We start from the raw sequence: 27,889 nt of genomic DNA on the forward strand, positions 1-27,889 counted from the left end.
GAGGGGCTCCAGAATGGCCAGGCCAGGAAATGGAAAATTCTTGCATATGTATCAGACAGAGATGTTCCTCTGGGACATGAACAAAAACATGTGCTGGGACAAGGCTGGGGAGATTTATAGATTTTTAATGAAACTGTACCAGACTTGAATGCATGGAGCTGGCATAGGCTGAAGAGAATACTTTCATGTCCCTTAATGAGATACGCCCCAAACTTTCAATGAAAAAGGAAGGTGAATGAAATAGGGATCATCTCATAATCACAGTGAGGTTCTGCTGAAAATACAAATTCTCAATTGTTTTTAATTCAGGAAAGGTTTCATACTGTATAAGGTTATGGTGCAGACAATCAGCATCAAAAACTATGATTCCAAACTCCCAGGAGGGAGCTACATCCTAAAGGAGTAGTACATAATGGAGACTATGCTGTAAGATACGTATCCGAATCCTCCCAGTTGTATTTATGTGGCACTTCGCTTCCTGTTGAAATGTTGAGATTGTGGAACTGGTCCTCTGGAAATTGTAACACAGAAGATCATTCAACTCATGCCTGTTACAGTGAGATCTCCTTAACTGAAGCTCTCTCCTTCAACCATATATTACTGTCCTTTCACCATATCTTTGCATAGTCTTCAATTGCAAACACATTTCCTATTGCATTCTAAATTATGTTAGAGTCTCTGTCTCATTAAGTCCATGGGTTAAGCCATTTTATGTTCTAATAATTTCTTGTGTGATAAATATATGTCGGACCTCCCAATCTCTCTTTACAGTCTTAATTCTTATTATTAGTTACCTATTATTAACTTGTCAACCAGTAGGAACAATCCTCATAGTTTTGCCTCTCCACTTCATGAGTTTGTAAACCTTAATTTGCACCCCCCCCTCACCAAGTGAATCGTAAATACAATGCAGGTGTAATCTAATATGGATGTCCCTATTTCAGTGGCGATGGGCATGGGGGTTGATGATGGCTGGCATTCTCCTCTGATAAAAAGGCTTAGGTTGAGTAATGATGGTGTATCAGAGGTTAGTCTGGCACCTGGTACGGATAAGGTCTATTTGGTGAAGTGCCTTTGGGTATTGATGTAGGTAGTGGTAGAAAGGATCCAAGGTAACAGCAATAGAACAGAGAAGTAAAAAAAAAGCAAGCATTTATATACAGCAAACCTTTTATTAACTAGCACCCATGGGATCAGGAATGTGTCTGTTGATAAAATATTCTGTTTGATCAAGAGATTCACATAATCAATATGAAGACACACAGTAAAGTAATAAAAACATAATGCAGAGGGTATACAGACCACTGTTATACCTTATTTAAAGCATAAATCACTTGAATAATAATACAACACTGCCTTAGATAAAACTTAGCAACACAGGACCATCTCAGTTGCACCCTCAACTGACTATTCAGACATTGCAGAGGTTACTATAATATAGTAAACTTTGCAGTATTTGAGGTATATAATATTTGCTGGTTTATTGACAGTGCCAGTTCAAAAGTGCTGCTTTAAAACAAAGTTTGTTGTGGTATCTTATTGTATTCTCTGGCATCCCGAAACATTGCATAACCAAAAGACTTATTTTGAAATATAGTCACTATTATTAAATAGGCAAATGCAATAACCAATTTATGTTCAGCAAAGTGCTATGAAATGAATGATAATGTTGTTTTCTTTTGTTTGTGTTGGTTGAAAATGAAATGCTGCCTTAAGACCATCTATTCCTCTTCAGATAGTGTGATAGGGTATTTTTCATTTAGGGACTCAGTTTCATACCTCGTTCTGAGACAGCATTGCATGTCCCTCAGCATTTGGTCAAATAATGGTAAGGGACTTTTAAACCAAAGCTCTCTGGTGTTTGAGATAAGAGTGCTGCCATTGAACCACAGCTGATATAGAGTAGTGTAGAATCAGCTTTGTTGTCACATGTAGTCAAATGAGTACAGTGAAAAGTTTAAAGTTGCCGCATTACTGCACCATAATGGAGGGAGATACAGAACACCAGGGCTTGATCCAGATAACAAAGAGCCCACTTACAACAAAAGCAGAAATGTGACTAACAACCCGCTGAACACCTGAACTAATCAAATAGGAAGTAATCAGATCCCATTTGGAATAATAATATGGACTAACCTGAAACCCATAATGGTAATTTCAGAATTCAAAATCAAAAGCTGCTTCTGTGCAGAGATGACATCCACTAAAATAAAAGGTTGGTTCTGGCCTGTCAGTATTCATGCAGAGAGTGTGTTCTGATCCTTGTTAATAAAACTGAAGACCTTTTTCTGATGAAGGTTACAGAGGAAACATTGGCCTGTCTTTTGCCTTTGTAGATTTTTGCTACTTGTGAGTGACTCCAGTATTTTTGACTATTGGTGTAGCTTTTCAGAATTAATTAGTATAGCCCTGATTTTATGTTATCTGTCATAATCTTCAGTGGAGAGTAAAACTTGGACAGGGTGTAAGTAGGAGAAAGTGAGGACTGCAGATGCTGGAGATCAGAGCTGAAAAAATGTGTTGCTGGAAAAGTGAAGCAGGTCAGGCAGCATCCAAGGAGCAGGAGAATCGACGTTTCGGGCATCAGCTCTTCTTCAGGAATGAGGAGGGTGAGCCAAGCAGGCTAAGATAAAAGGTAGTGAGGAGGAATGTGGGGGAGGGGTGTTGGGAATGCGATAGGTGGAAGGAGGTGGGAGAGGTCGGGAAGAAGATTGCAGGTCAAGAAGGCAGTGCTGAGTCCGAGGGTTGGGACTGAGAAAAGGTGGGGAGAGGGGAAATGAGGAAGGTGGAGAAATCTGCATTCATCCCTTGTGGTTGGAGGGTTCCTAAGCTGAAGATGAGGTGCTCTTCCTCCAGGCATCGTGTTGCCATGGTCTGGCGATGGAGGAGGCCAAGGACCTGCATGTCCTTGGCAGAGTGGCAGGGGGAGTTAAAGGGGAGGGGGTGTAAGTACCTGAGCAAGTTAGATTCAAATCTAAGGCTGCTTGGAATTTGAGTGGAGCTTCTAACCACACCTCCACATTATACGTAAAATCAATTTTTCCACCTCCATAATATTCCCCAATTCTATCCTGAACTCAGCTTGTCTATTGCTGAAACCTTTATTCAAGACTTTGTTACTCTGAGACTTTAAGACTTCTAGCACTGCTCACTGGTCTCCTTCTTCAATCCTCCATTGACCTGAGGTCATCCAGAATTCTGTTGTCCTGGTCCTAATGTGCACCATGTTCTGTTCATTCTCCATTTTAAAATTCTCGACCTTGTTTCTGAATCCCTCCCTATCTTTATCCTTTAATCATTGAACCATTGATGGATGTTCCTTTAGCTGCTGAGTCCCCAAGCTCTGGAATTTATCTTTAAACATCTCTGCCCCTCTCTATTCTCTATGGTGTTCCTTATTCACCTACCTTTTTCACTATGTTTTATATCACCTTTTCTAATAGGTTATTAAGTTGCATATTTAGTATGAGAATATTCCTATGATTGGGATGTGCAGTATTTAAACTGGATGCTTTACTATATTAAACGCTTTATATAAAAATAAGTTTGTGCATTGCATTACAGTTATTTTGGTGATAGGGATGTGCAGTATTTAAAGTGGACGTCCTAGGGCTAGTCTTCCATTTGATTCCTTTAGTGTGTGTCCAGAATGAATGGTGTTTGTAGGGCAGCTTTCGGCCAAACAGACATCTCATCTGGAGTGCACAGCCACAGAGGCTTTATTTGTGGAACTTAAGGACCTTTGGACCCCTTAAAAACCCGATCCTTCATTTCACTGTTAATTGGGATCTTTGTTTATTATTTGTCATGTTCATTCGATGTGATTAGCCAGAGTTTTATTTCCAAAGAGCCATACAGACTGCTATTAAGTTACAAACTGCAGCACCTCTGATACCCATTGGGAAGATTTTACAGCTGAAACACAAAGAGTTCACTTGAGGCTAATTAATCAGTAATCATTAAACATTTTGTGTTGTTAGGCAGGTAGTGGACTGGGATGCAGAATTGGTGCCTCTTAAAATTCTAATCTTTGATATTTATTAAGGTGTTTTTATCTCTCTCTGGGACTCCTCATCACCGTTCATGATTGAACAGTTCAGCTGTCAAGAATTACCACTGATGGACGGTAGTATTTCCATAAAGGGGCTAGCAGGCTGTTTAGATGTGCATTGATCTGCTCTAGTTTTACTCAGCTCCTGCCACATCTCCAGCACAGCCTGGCTCCTGCTCGATATGCAGAATATTTCTGGATGAAGTGAGCGATTCTGTCATTGAGCTGATGGTGCTCAGTGACTCTTGCAGCTCTCCGCTGGTCTGTACTGCAGGAGCCTGACACCCTGACCACTGAGGCATAAAAAGCAGAGAATTGGAAGTCTGAGCCTGTCAGGCCCTGGCGCATCCCCCTGAGAGCAAGGAGGGGGGAACGGAGGGAATCGCATCGCAAAGTGTCGGCTTGCTTCAAATCATTTGAGCAGGAGTGCAGCTGATGAGTTTTAAATCGCCCATCGCCTGCTGATTAATATGCAGAGCAACGCAGAGTGCCTTCACCTCATCCTCACAGTTAAGGGCTGAAGAAGGCAGAGGTACTCCTGTCAGTACTGAGGTGTGAGGCAAAGTTTGGCAAACAAAGGAAACAGACTGTCAGATTCTGAGTGAAAACAAGAAATACTTTAATGAAGTCACTTAGCTAAGCAAGGAATGGATTTTATTGGTGTGATAAGTTATTGTTTTTATTACATGTGTACTAAAATGTATTAATTATTTTGTGAACCATAGGAGAAGACCATTTGCATTGGGTTAATGTTCAGAACTCTCAAAATATAGCTGGTGATAATCATCATGTGACCTCAGTTCTTGATATTTAACATCCTACCTGTGTGGTGGAGAAAGCACTAATGATTGAAGAGAGCAGCTAAGACACAGAGATCGAAACCTGGTTTTAAAAAAAACTATCACATTGCCAGAAAACTTCAATTAATTAGTGTATCTAGTTAGTTGATCTTGCTGTAAAATAAATTGAGATTTAACAACATGTTCCTTGTACCAACAAATACAAGATGTTACATGTGATATAGTTAAATTAGTGAAGGTTTGACTTTCACAAGAAGTGAAGTGCAAAGTGTGACTACATGCAAGTTATAATTGTTTGAGTCATAATATTGAACTATGACTTCATAGTTTTTTTTCAGTTGTAGGACAACCTAGATTAATTAATTTGAGGATCTTTCCAACGTTTCACTTTTTTTTTTAGGAGGTGATTTTTCTGGGAGTCCATATTCCCATCCGCAGTACACGACTTATAATGACTCCTGGCGATTTCCCAATGCTGGATTATTAAGTAAGTGCATCTTCAGACTATGATGTTTGATAAATCTGTTTGCGTAATAAAAGCTCCATGAATATTTGTGTGACCATTTTTGATGACCATATGATGATGTCATTATGGGGAAGATGAAGGATGACCCTCGCCACCAGGCCGATGAAGAGGGTGCCTAATCAACTATATTTAAGTTAGTTATTTTTAATTCCACCTCTAAATCTCAAAAATCTTGAGCCCTACTTTATCAATGTTTTGGATCTGCTCATGAGGAGGTTCAAAAGGTTTCTCCTACGTTGATTCCTTCAGTTCCACCAGTGAGCTGACTGAAAATAGGAGATCACACTTGGCATTCAATACCCTCATTGTGACATTGTGATAATGTCAGTGGATAGTATTCCAGACTTAAAGTGTGGAGCAGGAAAAGCACAGCAGGTCAGGCAGCATCCGAGAAGCAGGAGAATAAATGTTTCGGGCATAAGCCCTTAATCAGAAATGAGGAAGGGTTTATGCCTGAAACGTCGATTCTCCTGCTCTTCAGATGCTGCCTGACTTGCTGTGCTTTTCCAGCGCCATACTTTTCGACTCGGATCTCCAGCATCTGCAGTCCTCACTTTCTCCTAGTATTCCAGAGTCCTGGGCTATTGCTCTGGTGGCTTGGGTTCAAATACCCACCACATTGGCTAGTGGAATTTGGATTCACTTAACAAATCTGGAATATTAAGGTAGTCCCAAATGATTGTTGTAAAAATCCATATGGTTAACTAATGTCGTCAAGGAAAGAAAATTGGCCATCTTTACTTTTAGATTAGATTACTTACAGTGTGGAAACAGGCCCTTCAGCCCAACAAGTCCACACCGACCCACCGAAGGGCACTCACCCAGACCCATTCCCCTACATTTACCCCTGCACCTAACACTACGGGCAATTTTAGCATGGCCAATTCACCTAACCTGCACATTTTTGGACTGTGGGAGGAAACCAGAGCACCCGGAGGAAACCCACGCAGACACGGCGAGAATGTGCAAACTCCACACAGTCAGTCGCCTGAGGCGGGAATTGAACCCTGATCTCTGGCACTGTGAGGCAGCAGTGCTAACCACTGTGCCACCGTTTACTTGGTGTGGCATACATATGACTTCAGATCCACTGTTGAGTAACTGATTCTCAATTACCCAAGGAAATTGCCTAGCAAGCCACTTGGTAAGGATAATTAGGGAAGAGCAATAAATGCAGGTTAAAATGAAGAATATAGAAAACAAAATTTCATAGCACAGCTCTAGATTTATAATCAATTTTTAATTAATCCACAGTTTTCTATATTGCTTTGTGGCTGGGAATGTGTTGATCAAGTATTTCATTAAATATGAAGACAATTTATTTTAAATAGTGTAGTGTGATGGCTAGATATGATTCAATAAGATGTGATCTGAGTAGGTTAATGACATAGTACGGTAAATGGAGTCAAGGTATGTGTAGATATAGCACATGAAGCATGTGATGTGTTATGTCACAATTTGTATATCATTCCCTACCTATCATTGCATCTTATTTATGTCTTACCTAAAATTATTTATTTTTTTCTTTTCTGTGTCTGTTATGCTAATTGTGGTTATGGCTGGATCTGACAATCCCTTGACACTGTGATTTTGCTAATAACAGTTTTCTTTAAAAAAAAACCCTTTTTCACATGTCACTAACATTGCGTTCTTTATTTTTCTGCCTTCCTCACCATTCCCACCTCACCAAATTTGGTGCCATATCAGTGACTGAACATTGTTTCTTGGTTCTAGACTTGTATATCTTTTGATTGAGGATCAATTCATGCTGATTTAATACTTACTTCCATTTTTTGTCATTTACGTGGTGTTTGTTAAAGGGCTATCACTTACAGACTGCACCATCTCTCCATAAAGAAAAGATGGGAAAGGGTAAATAGGAGTGTATAGTCACTCAAATTACCTGTCATAACTCCAATTGTGAGGGTTGAGTTCAGAGAGGACTTGAACATACAGAGAATAGCTGCAGCTCCAGGGTGTTTCCAGTCAGTGGGGGTTTTACTGAAATCCGACCATCAGTTCATGAAGATTGAGAGAACAGTAGCAGTGGTCCAATGTCCCCACCTTAAACAGTGTGACATGCATGCTTCCATCAGAATCCATCTGCCAAACTCTCTGCGATGGAAAATTGGTGATGGGACAAGGGTGTGAAACTGGGAGTACCTAGTCAAGAATCTATACACAGACAACATGGATGAAGGTCATTGAGCACCTATATTGGGACAGTTGTCCTTGGGCTGGAGCACTTTTGGCTGAGCAATCCTCTATTTTAGGAGAAAGTGAGGACTGCAGATGCTGGAGATCAGAGCTGAAAATGTGTTGCTGGAAAAGCACAGCAGGTCAGGCAGCATTCAAGGAACAGGAGGATCGACGTTTCGAACATAAGCCCTTCTTCAGGAAAGGCTTACGTCGATTCTCCTGTTCCTTGGATGCTACCTGACCTGCTGCGCTTTTCCAGCAACACATTTTCAGCTCCAATCCTCTATTTTACTAAAGTTGGTTTAAATCCTAGGTGTGTGAAGACTGAGGGGCATGTAACTGATTACATTTCTATTTCAAATACAATTGATAGTGTGTCCATTGTTTCCTTTTCTTTATAGCATTAACTGCTGTGACAGGTAATGTATAGCTTTCCACGCAATGATAATTGAACACTGTTGACCATTTCAGAGTGTCTTTCAGTAAGTTGTTTCATCACTTAGTACTTGTGAGGTGTGTTTATTTTGAGTGTTGAGGGAATATGTGCAGTGCAAATGTTGGTAGGACTGAAAATTCAAATAAAATGTTTAAAACAAAGTGGAAGTGAATGAAGGGGAAGAGTTCAAATTGATACTTTAAAAGAACACTAAATACAAGTAACAAAATCTAATGAAGAAAAATGATCCAATTTCATGCTCTTTGAATGTGATAACTCCTGTGCCATTTTAGCTCATTACTTTTAACTTGACGTAGATCAAGATAAATTTCTTTTGATGCATTGTTCCTATCTCCTTTTTGACACTGATCTGTGTATACTGCAGAATTTAACTCGAGCTGACAGAATCCCTATTCTAATACACCCAGCTAGTTAAGCATTTATTTTTTACTGGGATATGGGGTCAGTATATGATTGTTTGCTCCACAATTGTTAAATAATTAGGGCATTTCCGGCGATTAGGTTCTCTCGAGGTGACTTGGCAAATGAAACTATTCCTCAGTGTTCCAGAGATGGTGTGAGAATGATGGATATGTTACTGCCGTCCATTCTAACTGATTAATTTTAGCAAAAATGCTGTTGGATTTATTTAACGACCTCTGTAATCTATACCTGCCTCACAAAAAACATACACCTGCTAGTGTTTTTAACTTGTGCTTGCAAATGTGTGTCTTTCACAATCAGACTGTTCACCCATGGAGTGGATATTTAGGACTACCAAAAATTTTGATCTCAGTTGTTTTCAATTGCACTGAGGCATACTTAGATATTATCTGTCCAATTTGCACTAATTTCCTTTATTTCAACCCATTCTCCCCATTTAGTACTATATACTTCAAGACCCAACAGGGTTGTTTTTGTCGTCAGCTGATTTGTTTCTTATTTATACTGTCACAGCTATGGTTCTCTTTCCATTCCTGCACCATTACTACACGGATTCCCACAAATCAATCCCCAACTCCCTCCTACTTCTCATCTGCATCCTACTGCTTGATGTTATCATCCAAAAACCTGCAACACGCAGCTGTGTCCCACCATCACTTCATATAATCCCAACAATGTGGAAGCAGGCCATTTAGCCTATTGAGTCCACACACCGACCCTCTGAAGAGCATCTCACTCAGACCCACCTCACTACCCTATCTCTGTAACCCTGTCTTTTCCATGGCCAATCCACCTAACCTGACATTTTTGGACTATGGGAGGAAACTGGAGCACTCAGAGGAAGCCCACACAAAATGTACCAACTCCACACAGACAGTTGCCCAAGGGTGGAATCGAACCCAGGTTTCTGATGCTGTGAGGCAGCAGTGCTAACCACTAAGTGACAGTGCCACCTACTTCTCTCGACATCTCCACTGCCTATGATGTAATACCTTGCTTGTCAGACATTCAATGGCTAACAGTGGAAAAGTGAAAGAAAAATCTCTTTTTTTTACATTCTTTCCAAAGTCACAGTCAGCCAAATTGTCAGGCTGGCAACAAGGAACAGTCCTTAGGGATAGTCTGCGGCACTCGAATGTCACAACTTGAGGAAGGTTATGTGTGAGTGCATCAGCTGTGATTATAAGAAGTGAGGTAGGGGAGAGAAAGGTCATTAATTGATCAGGAGTAGTTTGGCGATTGCAGCAGGAGTTATAGAGATGTCACAACAAGTGAGACTTCCCTGAGGGGGAGGGATGAGTGCCCTCCATTTTTTTTCTGGCTAACAGGCTGTGGCCTGTTCTGTCAGAGTCATCCAGCATAGAAACAGGCTCTTCAGCCAACCATGTCAAAGCTGACCAACAAACACCAAACTTAATAAATCCCATTTACCTGCCATCTACCAAATGTGGACTCTGGCAATTTCCTCAGTGACAGATGATAGGCTATCGGGCCTTTAGTTATCTGTTATCTGTTTTCTCTTTCTCTCTTTCTCTCTGCTTGAACAGCCGCATCACATTAGGAGTCTTCCAAAACTCTGGAATCCTCCTGGAATTCTGAGTTCTGGAAAATTTTTAACTAATACCTCTAGATTGCTGCAACTGCTTCTTTTGAAACCTTTTGATGCAGGCCACTAGGTCCTGGTGACCTGTCTGCTTTCATTTGTCAATTACTTTGACTCTTTTAATAGAAACTGTTGCATGATCTTTCCCCCCATTAGTACCTTGCTTACCTGTTATCTTTTGGATATTTATAGTTTCCTCTACTGTGATGATGGAGCTATTGGTTTAAATTACCTGCCATTCTCTGTCCTAATATTAATGCCCTATTGGAATTCTCCAAAGATACCAGTCAATTTAGCTACACTCTTTTAATATCCCTATAGGAGCTATTGCCATTTGCATTTTACTTTTTTTGACAATTTACTTTCATAGTCAACTTTCTCTTTATCAACCTTTTGGTCATCCACTGCTGGTTCTTAAAAAAACTCCGAATCCACTGGCCTACCACTTGTTTTTCACCACTTTGAGTGCTTTAGTTTTTATCTGGATACTTTCCTTGACCTGCTTTGTTAACCATAGGTAATTTATCCTTCTTATGGAATCTTACTTTTTGACCAGAATAATCTTTTCCTGAATGTTATGAAATATCATCTTAAATATTTGCCATTGCTCACGCTGATCTTCCTTTTATTTTGTTTTCCCAGCATGCTTTATACAGCACTTCCTCCATGCCTCCGTAATTGGCCTTATTTAAATTAAGGATGCTGGTTTGAAGCTCAAATTACACTCCCTTAAACTGCATTTAATATTCTGCCATATTTTGATCTCTACTCCTGAGAAAATCCTTAACTACGAGATCTCCTCTTTACTAGATCTAAAATAGCCTCTTCCTGGGTAGGCCCTGCAATGTATTGGTCCAATGAACAATTCCTGATTCACTGCACAAATTTGCCTTCCATGTTACTCTTGTCCATTTGACTTGTCCAGTCAATATGCAGATTAAAACCACCCGTGACAAGTGTGCTTATTACACACCTCCATTGTTTACCAATGTACTTTTGCTTTGTCTTGCAGTCAGGTAACTCTTTATGGGCCTATTGATGACTCCCACTCCTTTCCCTTACTATTGCTATTTCCACCCAAACTGATATCATATCACCATCTATTATACCCAACAACCACTGCATCTTCTTTTATTAAAAATGCTATCCCCACATCCTTTATCCTTTTACCTGTTTTCAAGAGCATCAAAAACTTTGAATATTGAATTTCCAGTTCTGAACACATTGCAACCAGCTCTCTGTAATAGCTATGAAGTCATTTTCATTTATTTCTATTTTTGATTGCAACTCATCCTCGTTATAAATGCTGCGTGCATTTTGATAAAGAGTTTTAAGCTTTGACTTGTTACCATTATTACTTACGCTGCATGACTGCTGCAATATTCTGTTGATTTTTCTCATCTTCCTGTCAGATCTTATTGTTCACTCCTTCACCATCTCTGCTCTGCTCTCTCTTGTTTCTTTTTGAATTTTTTTTAACTTTTGATTGAACCCAAATTGCTTAGAGATTTACTTAACTACAGTTATATGACTTGCTAGGACGCTGGATCCAATATACAAGCTGGCCCCAATGAAGCATTGTTGTCTTTCCCCAGTACTAGTGCCAGTGCCCCATGAATCAGAACCTACTTCTCCCATGCCAATTTTTGAGCCATGCATATACCTCACCAATCTTATTTATCCTTTACCAATTTGCATGTGGCTCAGGTAATCCTGAGATTAGTACCTTTTTGTGGTTTTGCTTTTCAATTTAACCACAAAGTTGCTTTGTAATTCTTCAGCAGAACCTCTTTTCTAGTTCTACCTTTGTCATTGGTGCGTAGGTGGATCATGGTAACTTTATCTTTTCCTCTCACTCTCTTCAGCTTTGGAGAGGTGCCCTGAACCTTGGCACCAAATAGGCAACACAGTCATCAGGACATTCTGTCTTAGGTACAGACAACAGTATTTATTCCCCTAATTATGGTAGACCTAATACTACTACAGTTCTCTTTTTCTCCCACACACACAGGCTGCTCTGAACCACACTGTTGTGGTCAGATTACATCTCTATCAGTCTGTGCTGTGGGAGTAATTACCTCGTACATATTGGACATGGGCAGTGGCTGAGGCTCTTTCAAAGCTAAATTATGTATTCAACACCTGCCTCACTTGCAGTCACACCCTCCTGTCCCTAACCATGGACCAAATTGCATTTGAATTCATTTAAGATGTGTGACTGGTTCCTCAAACAGTGTCCAGGCACCTTTTCCACCTCCCTTTTATGTCACATTACCCATGGCTCGTGTTGAGCTAAGGTCCCTTAAACAGCCAATAATAACTGCAGCGACAGAAACAGAAACAGCTGGAAAAGCTCAGCAGGTCTGGAAGCATCTATGGAGAGAAATCAGAATTAATGTTTCAGGTCCAGTGAGTCTTCCTCAGAATTCTGCAGAACCTACTGCAGATCAGTCACTGTAGGTCACACTGGTGTCCACTAGATCCCACAAAATACCGCGGCAACACATCACCTGCCCAGCCATCACTATCCTAGTTCATTAATTTATTTGGATGTTAAATATATCAAATGAATTTCCCAACTGTATCTTCAGCTATAATAATACCTCTTCATTTAAACCACTTGACGAATTAAAAGAGACATGGAAGAAATACCCACTAATTACATACCCATTTTGCTGTGATGCCACACTTCGGCTCTGATGGGTAAGATCAGGTTGAAAGAGCTTTCTGGTCCAGGGTTCTATCTCCAACTGCGGTCATTCTCGAATTGTCTGCAGACTCTCAGCTCATGCACCCTGTCGTGAGCATATCAATACTTAGGGAGCGCATATATTCAGGTGGCAAATTACATTTGAAAGCTTTGTCAGACCCATATGTTCCGTAGACTTTTTTGGGCAAGCATGGTAAATGCTAATAGGAACTGGGAAGAACTTTAGATTGGGTACATGGCAGTCACTAATGACCTATTGTGCTTAGGAAGCATAATAATACTGTGACATTGGGAGGTTATGTCCCACTATTCAGTAAGAAAGGAAGTGAAGATAAAAATGTTTTGCTTCAAGTTTCTGACTTGTCCATGGATGTCACAATGACTGATGTTATGGTATTAGCTCTTAGTCATTGACAAGCACCACATTGGAGGGTAGTGGGGCATCTGAGTGGTACTTTGCCTACAAGGGGGCATGTTGCAGATGTCAAAGCTCTGAGCATGGTGGGAATTTAAAATAATAGCAAAAACCACTAGAATTACTCAGCAGAGCTGGCAGCATCTATGAAGAGAGAAAAGTAGTTTGCATATTTCAGGTCAACGACCTTTCATTACAATTGGAGAAATTCAGCAAGGTAAACGTGATGGGGGTCTGGTAGAAAAATGGAGCAAAAAGGTAAAGTCAGTGCTGGGGTAAAAGATACAAGGATGAAATGACAAAAGGATCGGTGGTGCAAGGTCAAAGGAAACGATAATGAGACAGAGAATCAAGAGTTGTCTTGAAGTGTGATGGCAGAAAAATGAACAGCTGCCAGCTGAGATGAAAACATCAAAGTGGATCAGAAACCTACAAAGAAAAAGAAACATAGACCTAGAAACTAGGAGCAGGAGTAGGCCCTTTGAGCCTGCTCCATCATTCAATATGACCATGGCTGATTGTCTACCTCAGATGGCAACAGGGGTCAGTGTGAAATTGTTGAACTCACTGTCGAGTTCAGAAGGCTATAAAGTAGCTAATCAAAAGAGAAGATGCTATTCTTTGAGTTTGTCAGTTTCATTGGAGCACTGCGGGAGGCTGAGGACACACAGGTCAAGGTGTAAGGGTGAGATGGATATCCAAGCCATGTTTGCATACTGAAAGCAAAGTGATGATGTAATCTGCATTTGAGCTCCCCTTTGTACAGCAGGTTTTATTGTGGAAAGCTACTCCAGTAATTGTCTGTATGAATGCAGCCCAGCGCTGGAGACACTGGGACTGAGCTTCTCTTGTTAGAACTCCCCTATTTTCCCTAAGGGGTTGTTGGGAACAAAGAGGTGATGGTTTGGACCAGGAATCTGGAAATCATTAAAACAATGGCATGCCCTGAAAGAATCATAGATATAGGTGGGAGGAGAATGGACCAAGGAAGAAAAGGTAGTTAAAACAAACCAAATTGGTTCAGTACTGTAGGAACAGGCTGAAATGGGAATTCCAACAGAGCGGTTGTGTTTGTGAATCTTGGAAAGAAAATAGAAACAGGGCCGATCAGGGTAACGAGACTTTGAGTTTGGAGGTCATTACTGCTTCTTCCAGAGGAGACAGTGAGGACTGCAGATGCTGGAGATCAGAGTCGAGAGTGTGGTGCTGGAAAAGCACAGCAGGTCAGGCAGCATCCGAGCAGGAGGAGAATCGAACTTTTAGGCACTCCTGATGAAGGACTTATGCCTGAAACGTCGATTGTCCGGCTCCTTGGGAGCTGCCTGACCTGCTGTGCTTTTCTAGCACCACACTCTCGGCCCTGCTTCTTCCAGAGATCCTACCAGCTTCTTTGTATTCAATATGTTATCCACTAGCATTCCTGCCTAATCCAGTGTGGTACCACCACCACATACATATTTCCCCTCCTGTCTGATTTCAGCATTCAGGAGAGACTGTTAGATCCCTGGCACCCAGGGCCATCCCCAAGATCCGAAAATGTGTTGCTGGAAAAGCACAGCAGGTCAGGCAGCATCCAAGGAGCAGGAGAATCGACGTTTCGGGCATAAGCCCTTCTTCAGGAAACGTTGAAATGCCCAAAACGTCGATTCTCCTGCTCCTTGGATGCTGCCTGACCTGCTGCACTTTTCCAGCAACACATTTTCAGCTCTGATCTCCAGCATCTGCAGTCCTCACTTTCTCCATCCCCAAGATCCCCCCATCTACCCCTAGCACTTAAGAGGAAATGTGAAACAATCTCTTCCACCTCCTCCTTCCTCACCATCATAGGAACGCCTGAGTTGGGAGCAGAAATAGGCCATTTGGCCCTTCAAGCCTTGGCTATCATTCAAGAAGATCATGGCTGATTTTTTTTGTGTTCCCAATTCCACATCCCCATCCAGCCCAGATAATTTATAATTCCCCTGTTTAACATGAATATTCAGTGACTCTGTCTCCACAGGTTTTTTCTGTCATAGAGTCATAGAGATGTACAACATGGAAACAGACCCTTCGGTCCAACTTGTCCATGCCGACCAGATAGCCCAACCCAATCTAGTCCCACCAGCCAGCACCCGGTCCATATCCCTCCAAACTCTTCCTATTCATATACCCATCCAAATGCCTTTTAAATCTTGCAATTGTACCAGCCTCCACCACTTCTTCTGGCAGCTCATTCCATACACGGACCACCCTCTGTGTGAAAAGGTTGCCCCTTAGATCTCTTTTATATCTTTCCTCTCTCACCCTAAATCTATGCCCTCTAGTTCTGGACTCCCCGACCCCAGAGAAAAGACTTTGCCCCTCGTGATTTTGTAAACCTCTATAAGGTCACCGCTCAACCTCCGCTCCAGGGAAAACAGCCCCAGCCTGTTCAGCCTCTCCCTATAGCTCAAATCCTCCAACCCTGACAACATCCTTGTAAATCTTTTCTGAACCCTTTCAAGTTTCACAACATCTTTCCGATAGGAAGGAGACCAGAATTGCTTGCAATATTCCAACAGTGGCCTAACCAATGTCCTGTACAGCCTCAACATGACCTCCCAACTCCTGTACTCAATACTCTGACCAATAAAGGAAAGCATACCAAATGGCTTCTTCACTATCCTATCTACCTGCGACTCCACTTTCAAGGAGCTATGAATCTGCAATCCAAGGTCTCTTTGTTCAGCAACACTCCCTAGGACCTTACCATTAAGTGTATAAGTTCTGCTAAGATTTGCTTTCCCAAAATGCAGCACCTTGCATTTATCTGAATTAAACTCCATCTGCCACTTCTCAGCCCATTGGCCCATCTGGTCCAGAGTCTGTTGAAATCTGATGTAACCTTCTTCGCTGTCCACTACAACTCCAATTATGGTGTCATTTGCAAACTTACTAACTGTACCTCTTATGCTCACATCGAAATCATTAATGTAAATGACAAAAAGTAGAGGGCACAGCACTGATCCTTGTGGCACTCCACTGGTCACAGGCCTCCAGTCTGAAAAGCAACCCTCCACCACCACCCTCTACCTTCTACCTTTAAGCCAGTTCTGTATCCAGATGGCTAGTTCTTCCTGTATTCCAGGAGATGTAACCTTGCTCACCAGTCTCCCATGGGGAACCTTGTCGAATGCCTTACTGAAGTCCATATAGATCACATCTAATGCTCTGCCCTCATCAATCCTCTTTGTTACTTCTTCAAAAAACTCAATCAAGTTTGTGAGGCATGATTTCCCAAGCACAGAGCCATGTTGACTATCCCTAATCAGTCCTTGCCTTTCCAAATACATGTACATCCTGTCCCTCAGGATTCCCTCCAACAACTTGCCCACCACCAATGTCAGGCTCACTGGTCTATAGTTCCTGGCTTGTCCTTACCACCCTTCTTAAACAATGGCACCACGTTAGCCAACCTCCAGTCTTCCGGCACCTCACCTGTGACTATTGATGATACAAAAGTCTCAGCAAGAGGCCCAGCAATCACTCCTCTAGCTTCTCACAGAGTTCTAGGGTACACCTGATCAGGTCCTGGGGATTTATCCACTTTTATGCATTTCAAGACATCCAGCACTTAATCCTCTGTAATCTGGACATTTTGCAAGGTGTCACCATCTATTTCCCTACAGTCTATATCTTCCATATCCTTTTCCACAGTAAATACTGATGCAAAGTACTTGTTTAGTATCTCCCCCACTTTCTGCGACTCCACACAAAGGCCACCTTGCTGATCTTTGAGGGGCTCTATTCTCTCCCTAGTTACCCTTTTGTCCTTAATGTATTTGTCAAAACCCTTTGGATTCTCCTTAATTCTATTTGCCAAAGCTATCTCATGTCCCCTTTTTGCCCTCCTGATTTCCCTCTTAAGTATGCTCCTACTGCCTTTATACTCTTCTAAGGATTCACTCGATGTATCCTGTCTTATACCTGATATATGCTTCCTTCTTTTACTTAACCAAACCCTCCATTTCTTTAGTCATCCAGCATTCCCTATACCTATCAGCCTTTCCTTTCATCCTAACAGGAATATACTTTCTCTGGATTCTCGTTATCTCATTTCTGAAGGCTTCCCATTTTCCAGCTGTCCCTTTACCTGCGAACATTGCCCCCAATCAGATTTTGAAAGCTGTTGCACAATCTCTGAGAAGGAACAAATCCCCTCTGTGAAATAGCAAATCATGTGCACTTCTTTCAGTGTAGCATACTATATTTGCTACTCAGTAAGCAGTCTACTGTATATAGGGAAGACCAAACTTAAACTGTTTGACAGTTTTGTGAGACACCACCTTCAATCTGCAAATGTGGCACTGAGCCTCTGGTTTCAGATTGTATTATTTTTACCAAATGCTTGATATTATTTTCAGACAAAGTTAAAGATATCTTGGGATGTTTAACCCAGGACTCTCGTCATGTTCACCACTTTAACATCTTGAATCCAATATTGCACTTTTGGGGTTTTGGATATAGATGTCTTAATTGAAGATGGTTCTATCTGTCTTCAGCAGAAACAAATCTTAAGATTTCAATCTATTTCCATTTATGACTCATGGTGACAAAAATGCAATATTATTCACCAACTGCCATAACATATTCAGCAACTGCTGTGCCTAACACAGCCCATCTTATTCATGTATAGGATGTGAGCATTACTGGCAAGACCAGCACTTACTGCCCATTCCCAATTGCCCAGAGGGCAGTTGAGAGTCAACCACATTGCTGTGGGTCTGGAGTCATATGTAAGCCAGACTGGGTAAGGATAGCGGTTTCCTTCCTTAAAGGGCATTAGTAAACCAGATGTTTTTTTTTTCTTGACAATCAACAACAGTTTCATGATCATCATTGGACTTTGGTCCCACATTTTATTGAATTCAAACCCCATGATCCACCATATTGGAATTGGAACCCAGCTGCCCAGAACATTGCCTGGGTCTCTGGATTAATACTGGATTAGTGGTGCTGGAAGAGCACAGCAGTTCAGGCAGCATCCAACGAGCAGCGAAATCGACGTTTCGGGCAAAAGCCCTTCATCAGGTATAAAGCAGGGCTTTTGCCCGAAACGTCGATTTCGCTGCTCGTTGGATGCTGCCTGAACTGCTGTGCTCTTCCAGCACCACTAATCCAGTACTTGAATTTCAAAGCATAGTCACTATTGTAAGGTAGGAACAATTTATATACAGTAAGATCCAATAAACACTATATTTTCTAGAACAAAATTTGCTATTGATAGAACAGTGAGGCAAATCACACTTGTCTTTCTGAAGAAAAGTCTTATCAAACTCAAAACATTTAACTTTGTTTAAATCTCCCCAGATGCTGCCACACCATCTGAGTTTCTCCAGTGTTGTGATTTTTTTTTCAGACTTCCAAAAATATATTAGATAGAAACTTTTGTTAATAAGCAAAAAGGAGTTCAGATACAAATATGCAAAAGCTGCTGTCTGAGTTGTAGTACTCCACTGTTCGATCTGCTAAGATTGTTTATTGATTTATTCTTTTATAGGATTTGTTGCTTAACTGAGTAAATTTAACAGACTGATTTCCTGAAAAGTCGTTAGTGAACCAGATGAGTTTTTACAACAGTTGGCAGTGGCTGCATAGTCTCCACCAGGCTAGTATTTTATTCTAGTGTTTTGTTAAATATAAGCAGCAGATCTGCTATGGTGAGATTTGACCCCATGTTCCCAGGGCACTAGCCTGCTTACAGGCCAGACACTACCACTAAGCCGTCACCTCTCCACAGTTAATTGGAAGGTTGTGGATCCATGAATTTCCATCCAGCACTGACTGCAAACAACTTTCTTAACAGGGATATGTCCATTTTGAGGATGTTTGTTAATGAACAATGCTGCAAGGGGATCAGTGTTATTTCTTAAAATGATTGAACTCTTTCTGCAAATTGGTCGCACCTACTTTCTGTCTGCAAAAGTGACCCTGAGCTTCTGGTTGCCTGCTATTTCAACATAGCACCATGTTCCCTGGCCAACATCTGTCTTTGGCCTGCTACAGTACTCCAGCAAAACTCATTGCAAGCAGGAAAAGTAACACCTCATTTTTAGCTTGGGAACCTTGCAACTTTCTGAACTCAATGTCAAATTCAATAATTTTGGGGCCTGAGCAACCTCCTCCAAGTGCTTACTCAAATCCACACACTAGGTCTTGTCTTGACATGGCAAAAGTGAGGACTGCTGATGCTGGAAACCAGAGTTTAGACCAGAGTGGTGCTGGAAAAGCACAGCAGGTCAGGCAGCATCCGAGGAGCAGGAAAATCGATGTTTTGGGCAAAAGCCCTTCATCAGGAATAGAGACCTCTTTTGCCCGAAAAGTCAGTTTTCCTGCTGCTCGGATGCTGCCTGACCTGCTGTGCTTTTCCAGCACCACTCTGGTCTAAAACCTTGTCTTGACATGGGCTGCTACCACACATAATCCCTTATCAGCCATTAATGGTCCCTCTTCACAGCTATTCCTTCTCTCCAGGCTGACCTTTACAGTCTTTGTCTGCCCACCTGTTTCTCTGTCTCTCTGTCTCTCTCTCTGGCTCCATCGCCACCTATCCTTTACTCCTTTCTCCTCCCTCCACTCCTCTACCTCATATATACCAACCTTTTCTAAGCCATGATCAGTTCTGAAGAAGGGTCACTGGACCTCAATCATTAACTCTGCTTTCTCTCCACAGACACTGCCAGACCTGCTAAACTTTACTAACAATTTCTGATTTTGTTTCTGATTTCCAACGTTGGTAGGTCTTTGGGGTTTTTTTTGTTTAATGTTATTTCTTGGTGTGCTTAAGTGATGCTGCAGGTTTCAACTTAATGTCTTCTAATACCAAGTGAATGAGTAGCTGGCCAATTAGCCCAAGTTATTCCAAAGTGTAGCTGTTCCCAAACGATCTGGTCTGATGAATTAGCTCATCATCCTGACTGTGTGGAAATTGGTATGTGGTCAACGTGGTCCTTTTTTAGCATGAACTTATTTTTTTCATAGTGCAAAGTTTTCTAACCCTGGTGTCGTTCTTTTTTCAGGTTCCCCTTATTATTACAGCACAGCAACCCGAGGGTCAGCACCAGCGGCTGCTGCTACAGCCTATGATCGTCACTAGCTGGTGGGAGGGGGGTGGGGTGGAGGCATGACCTGCAGGTAGTGAAGAAATTGTGCACTTACAACACATATCAATCAGGTCTGAGACAACAGGAAATGTGTGAAGCTCAGAAGGTCAAATGTGAACTTCCTGCAGGATAATCAAACTGGCTTTCGAAAGACTGCTGCCAAACATTTGTTCTAGTCATTGCAGAATGACTGAAACTACTGACTTTGGACCCACACCAATAGTTAACCAGGCAATCGATGGAGTGCATCCAGTTAGTAACAAAGAAAGACTGTTCAAGTTTCTTTTTGAATTAGGGTAATGTGGTTTTCAAAATGAGGGTAATATTTTATTCCATGTCATTTTTTTTTCTGAGAAATGATTTCAAACTGAGAAGCAGTAAAGAGCTGTCTATATTTAAAGATCATGATTTGGATTACTGAATCACTGCACTTACAAGTATTTGAAGACTGATATGGGGAAGAAACAAACTGTAGAATAATTACACACTGCATCATATCACAGGAGCCTCAACCTTAATCCTTTGTGTCCTAGAACAGCATCTGCTTTTTAAAAAGAAGCTTCTCAAAATGTTTATGACTTCTGAAAAATTTCAGAAAATATTGCATTTTAGTCAATCCAGTTTGTGAATTCTAATTTATCAAATTTCATGTTTAGATTAAATCACTGTTGTATCAGTATTACAATATGATTTAGAAACAAAATTGAAGTCTTCCTGCATTCTGGGTTGAGAAGGCACTGAATCACAACTGGTCTTGCGCTGATGATTGCAGGCACACAGGATGACCATGGAAAACTAAGCAGGTTCTGAACATTGAGTTCAGAACTGGCAACTAACTTCCATTGTATCTGTAAGTCTGGTGTGATATGAGAATCACTCAGTACCAAATTCCTTTTTGAAAGGAGACCTCTGAGTGTGTATGCGCTCTCTCTCTCTCTCTCTCTCTCTCACATCCCCAATACTGAAGACTTTGATGTTGATAGGGAGGTGAAAGGGATGCAGGGGGATGTAAGGACCTTGATGACTGTAAATCAGTAACACCTACAAGCAGAAGGAAGACAAAGTCATCTCCAAGTATTAGTCATGGGTCATATTTTTCAAAATTCATTCATGGGATGGCTAGGCCAGCATTTGTTGCCCATCCCTAATTGTGCCAGAGGGCAGTTATGAGTCAACCATGTTGCTGTGGATCTGGAGACTCTTGTAGACCAGGCCTACAAGATTTTAAAGGACATTAGTGAACCAGATGGGTTTTTCCAACAATTGACAATAGATTCATGGTCATCATCATTCGACTCTTAATTCCAGACGTTTCTTTTAATTGGAACTTCCGATTTCCACCATCTGCCACGGTGGGATTCAATCCTGTTCTGCAGAACATTACCTGGGTCTCTGGATTAATAGTCCATGATAATACCACTGGGCCATTGTCTCCATTTGTGGGGGATACTCATAGCTGGGAGCCATTGTTTGTGATATGCTTAGAGGCTGGGGGTCACCACTGGAGGGAGTGGGATTTATACTGAGGGGTTAGAGCCATGATTGGGTGTTGTGAGATTGATGCTGAGTGGTTGGGACTGTGTGGGTGCCTTGCAGTAATGTAGGTGTCTGTGATGGGAGAGAGGTGAGCCTTTAGCCTGTTAAAGGTCCACTTCATTCCTTGGGTTATCCTGCTCACTTGCAGTGCAAACAAGAGGACAAAGCTGGAAGGATGTGGGGGTTGGGTGGTGGTAGCTCTCACCCCCAGATTTTGCCAGGTGGGGGCAGTTAAAATTGGGGCATGAATGTTTAACTCTTTGAGCTTTGCATATCATATTCAGGAACATAAGAAAATAGTTTTAAAGTGTTTATTTATTAAGATAATGATGAATTTTGAGATTTTTATCTTAATTCTGTTAAATTCTTGTCACTAGAAACCCATAGTATGGGTTGGCTGAGGTGAGCCTATGTGTTACTTCTTTACATGGAGTGATTGGGAGGTGGAGGTTGAGGAGTAGGTGAGGAAGATGGCACAAGTGTATTTACACAGAATCTGGATAAAGACTTGAGGGCATAAGCAGTAGGAGAGTATACCAATGGAATAAATGACATACATGGAAAAATGTTTGTGTGCAATATAGTCATCGGCACATATCAGTGAGTCTGAATTGACTGTTTCTGTGCTGTATATTCTGCATTGTGCAACGTGTTTGTGTGTTTTGGAATATACTGGAAGGGGACCCCATTCCCCCAAATAAATTTCAGACATAGATTCATAAAATGCAGCCTGCTGTTCCTGAGTTAACACACTGTTACTTTATCTCTGTTTGTGAAGCTCAGACAATGGTTTGGTGCAGTGAGTAATTGTGTTGCCACTATTCTGTGTTGTTTTTCATGCATAAATTGTTTTGAGTTGTTAAAATTACTTTTAAAAGTGTTTTATTTCGAGAAATAGCTCTTAAATGGTTAACTCTTTTGCATAACATGTGCAATGTGGAGATGAGAACGGGGCTGTCTGAATAAAAGACCAAGCTGAAACCCTTGGGGAGAAACACACTTTCCCTTCATTACACATGGGCTGGATTTGAGTTTCAAAGAACTGTAGGTGAAGCTAGAAGATATTCCCACTGCTTGCAGTGTTCACTGAGCTGGACTCTTCTGTAGAAGTAAATAAAACTGAAATAAATGATGAGCATCATCTTATCCATCAAAACCTACTCCATATAATTGGTATGTTTAAAGTATGACTAGACATCCATTCAGCCCACAACCCAAATCCTCGACCCCCATCCGGGCAACTTCCCCACCAGCAATGTAACCCCTGAGAGAGGAAAAAAAATAATGGTAAGAATAGAAGGACATTTAAGGGGGACAAAACTCTACAAAACATCTTTTGGATATCCTTAACTAATTGAAATTGCCCTGGAGAACACATTAACCATGTGTATGTTGTCACAAACTCCTATTGGACCTGATAACTTTTGAACAGAAAATGCAGTTAATAGCTGAAAGAATGACTGGTCAAAGTTTCACATTTTTGGTGAGTTACTGTAACAAATGACTAAAGACACTATTAACTGAACACTACCATTTTAGGTAATTATGCTTTAAACCACAGGATGGGATACCTCTACAACTACTTCTTAGTCCAACAGAGAAAACATACACAAACGGGTATTCTTTATAATTCTTTATTCATTATTCCCAGAATTAATCCAAAGTGATTCTTAGCATCTGAGGGTTTATTTCCATTTTATTTCCTTTGAGTCTGAGAGCAGTGAGGCTTTTTTCTGAGACTCATGCTCTCACCAAAGCTGGGCTAATCTTCCAGTCTTGTTTGAACTCCTCACAACATATGGTCTTTAATCTTAGTATAAACTTTTCACTTGCATTCCTGTGTAGAAAATCATAGTAACATTTTTGGCCTTGAGTTGGCCCTCTCCCATATCAAGCCAGTCTCAAACATACTGTGATATTCAATTATGTTTTCTGTAACCTGATCTTTACATTAGCATATTTCCTGGTATTAATGTGAATCATAGGGGTTTTCTACCTAGGTAGCAATGCTAATAAGCTATCCTTGAGAGCTCAATTCTTCTCCATCTTGCAACTGAATGGTCAGCTTAAAAAGTAAGGTTACATGTTAAACTATTTTTGGACGGTGTTGGGGAGCTGGAAACTTTGCCCCTACTGTTGATGCACAGATCATTGTATGTCTTTAAGCATGAATATCCAGCACCTCCTTCCCTGTAAACCAATCTAAGCCCTCCTTTGATCTCTATCAAACCACCTAGGCTTACTGTCAGTCAGACTTCTGAACAGGTAATCTGACTTCCTTAATTTGACTGTAAATTTAAAAAAACAGTCCCAAACAGAGCAATCTTATAAGCTTCTCAATTTTGGCAATACTAACTGGTAGTTTACCTGCCATTTATAAAGTGCATTCTCTGCCAAGGTTAGAAACTGGCCCAACTCATCTTCTGAACATTGGTTATGTTGCCATTGTGATCTCAGATGTCTCCTTTTTCTTGGGCTATTGGATAATGGCTGGGAAACTGCTCCTCCTTATCTGTGGTGGAAGTGTTGGCCATTTGATCCCACTCTCATGCTAGCTCAGACCGATAAACCACAGCCAGTGAGAATGAGGTAAAAGATATAGCAGATTTCCATAACAAACTCTAATTGATATTTAAATAGTCAGCAAATAGGTGAGGTGTTACCAGTGAACTCCTGAGAAGCTTGTGCCAATTATTTATTTACTGATTTTGTACATGCAGTCAGCCAGCATAAATAACAGTCCTGTCATTCCTCTTTGTAGATAGTGGTCTTGAATCCTCACTTGTGCTAGAGATAATTTCCTACAAATATTTTCTCATCAACCTGTTCAGAGATGTTATGACACCCCTCTGGAGCAGGTGAGACTTAAACCTCCTGGCTCAGAAGAGGAACTCTACCACTGTGCAATAAGAACCCTCAAGATCATTTCCAACAGACATCTGCTTCAGTATTCTGCAGCTGATTGTACAAGAGCCTCCTGTTCAAACTTTTCAATCAGCGCGCAGCATTAAGACTGAAGCAAATAGAACATGGAGTCAGTTATAACCAACTTGTCACCAAGAGACTGAAGTGTTGCACCCTGGATTTGTACATTACCAGACCTTACTCTCCTTTCATTTCAATAGAGTAATCTCAGGTGAGGTGGAAAGCCAGCGTTTCATGTGGGACCGTCAGTATTCCAATGGAGGAGTTGGATTAAAATTGTTCCTATTGTCTCTGCAGAATTTAATGATTGTTACCATTTCCTATAAAAGCATGAGAAGTACTTCAGAAGCAAAATTAAAATGAACCATCAGTGTCCTTAAGCAGTCTTGCTCCCGAGCAGCAACAGCTAATATGCTCTTCCCTGCTGACAAACATTTAGCCTAATACAATCAAATAGAAAATCAGAGGGATGGGTAGGATGTTTGATTAATGCCTGCTCATGATTCCATAACCCACATGTGATCAGCAAACAGTGGACTGCTAGGTTCACAGGTTGGTTACACTAAGTGTCTCCCAACTCCCCGAGATATATTCAGATGATGCCACAGGCAAAAATAGATATGCACAAGTGAACATTGCATTTATTAAAATATTCATTTTAGTTATGTGGAAATACACGGGGTAACATTTCATCTTGTTCAATTGCGTGTGAAGGATAATATGATCATCAACAGTTTATATATGTGAAAAAGATAGTTGGGTAAAGTGCAAAACAGGCTACTGATTTACTATCAAACAACTTGTGTGACTGCCGAAGGCCAAATTATCCCCTACATTTTCTCTTTCACTCTTGCACACTTTTATATCTTTCTCTCACATGCACTCTCATCCATATTTACTCTCACTGTCACATACACACACATCAATAATCTCCTGGCCACCTCCAAAATATATTTGGTTAATTATATAGATATTATATCAACACTTTCCAAATTAGTGCACATTCAGTGTGACTCTTCATCAAATTGGGTTCTGGAAGATTCCTGGGAGGATGGCATGGTTAAAATGGGTATTGCCAATTTCATACTTCCTCCTTTAGTACAAAAACATTCAACATTCACATGAAATGTGAGGTACATATTATTAAATGGCAAGATTATTGACAAGTTTATTGACAACATTTTTCATCCTGCATGTAGGGTTTTGGTCCTTTTCCTGTTAATTGTCAGTGTCATCAGAGAGAAGAGGGACAGTCTGGACAAACTCATCTTCTACCGATTTTGAGTGTTTCTACCTTTTGATGGAACGGTGGTGATGGGATTGGCAGAGAAACACTTCATGAACTGAACTAGCAGCCCACACCTTAACAATAAACCCTGTCATGCAATTGGCTTGAGGAATAGAGAGATACCAGAAGGGAAAGCAAGTGATTGTGAAAATGCACAAACTTAGCTCGTTCAGAAGGAAACCTGCCACTTTGAGTGAGTCTGTGTACAAAAGACTTCAGTCCTGTGTGGTTGACTCTTTGCATCCTTTTGAGCAGATCAGCTAAAATGAAGGGGCTATAAGTGTGGCTTTGTCACCATCAGAATCTTGATCTTTGCTCAGCAATGATAAGGGGGAGAGATATTGTTTTTTTTTCTCCCTCAGAGATAAGTTACTCATCTCCTCCTAGGCATCTTTTCTGATTCACTTGTCCTAGTCATTTTATACCCATTTCAATAATTAGTCATTAATATGGTAAGTTATTAAAATCCAATTAGTGTTTTTCACTCCTCCCATTGATTTTAAAATATTTCTCTCTGTCCCTCGTTTGGTTTTTGCAAATTAAATCCAAAAGGGCTGAGGGTATGAGTTGCCTCAGACAATGGCAACTGGCATTTCACATTACCATTCTGTATGCTACTAGGAGCTGCAGGGCATTATCACAGGTTGACTTGCTCCCCCCGCCCCGATCCTCCCTCCCATTCTCTGTGGTTGCCTATCAGCCTTGTGGACAGTCTCCCTCATTGACCAGACAGAGATCAGGAACTCGACAGCCAGGCCTCTAGAATGTGATGTCTTGTCTGTTAACTAAGCCACACAGCATACTGGATGCACTTGAATGGTCCAGAATGCTGAGCATTTCTTTTACTCTTGATAGCCTTTTCTTTTATCCAAGTTCCAAATGTCTTTCTACCTTCTTTAACTTCAGAATGCTCTCCCAAACTGGACTAGCTACACCCAGCAAGGGTGAGTGCGTTCGCATTTCAAACGTAAACTTAAAATACTTTTATGAAGAGCAACAATCAAAAGACAGTAAAAGCAGCTTGCAATTAAACAAGCTAAACTCAGTTTGTGAAATGCATAAGCAGTGCATTCACCAAAGGTCACTAGGCCAACTTAGAAACTCTGTACAGTAAATATTAAGTACTTCTTGTGAAAGTAATGCCTTTGAAGGATGAAGACAAAAAAAAAGTTGTTTCCAGCAGGAAATGCTTCTTTAAACTCTGTTTTTCTATCTGTTTTTTGTAGGATGTAATTTACAGACTGAAATGAATTCTTGGTGTTTTTATTTTGTGCTGTGTGTGTTGCTTTCTGGTGTAATAACATTTGAATGTAATTACTGCAGTGCCAATTTGCCAAAGATATCTGATATTTTTCTTTATCATCATTGCAATACTGGGATTTGTGCTTTCTGTTCCAAGTAAACTGTTGAATGCAACCTGAGTTTTCTGATATTAGATTTAGCTAAAAGTACCATGCAATAAGATGGGTGTAGATTCAATGTATGTGTGTTTACAAGGATGATTGTTTGTGATCTGTTGATGTATGTAATCTTAATATAAGAATAATTATTTGTAAATATTTACTATAATTTTATTGGTTCATACATAAGAATATAAGTAAACTTTTTTTAAGTTCAATGTATTTATCCTTGGTCATCATTTAAAACATGGAAATTTTTCCAGTTCTATGAACTACACTTCCAGGTGTGAAAAGCCTGGAGAAAATTGAAAGGAGAGGGTTGAGAGTCTTACTGTATATACCGAAACTAGAGAATATGGGATTGCTGTGCATGGATGCAGATAAGATTGGAGGGAGATTTATTACAGTGGTTCAGAATTGAGTCATTTTGTTGAA

At 40.8% G+C, this 27,889-nt stretch overlaps 1 protein-coding gene across 4 annotated transcripts in view; it reads left to right on the top strand.

Annotated features, from left to right (window-relative positions):
* The window catches only part of pax5 (paired box 5), a 217,224-nt gene extending 189,552 nt beyond the window's left edge, over nucleotides 1-27,672 (top strand). For all 4 annotated transcript variants that reach the window (XM_072589664.1, XM_072589644.1, XM_072589635.1 and 1 more), the window contains 2 exons: nucleotides 5,252-5,338; nucleotides 20,222-27,672. In XM_072589664.1, coding sequence (XP_072445765.1) covers nucleotides 5,252-5,338; nucleotides 20,222-20,298 — 164 coding nt within the window. In that variant the 3' untranslated portion in view covers nucleotides 20,299-27,672. The remainder of the gene's footprint in view (nucleotides 1-5,251; nucleotides 5,339-20,221) is intronic.
* Nucleotides 27,673-27,889: the final 217 nt, after the last annotated feature.

This window comes from Chiloscyllium punctatum, chromosome 2 (assembly GCF_047496795.1).
Source record: "Chiloscyllium punctatum isolate Juve2018m chromosome 2, sChiPun1.3, whole genome shotgun sequence".
Taxonomy (NCBI): Eukaryota; Metazoa; Chordata; class Chondrichthyes; order Orectolobiformes; family Hemiscylliidae; genus Chiloscyllium; species Chiloscyllium punctatum.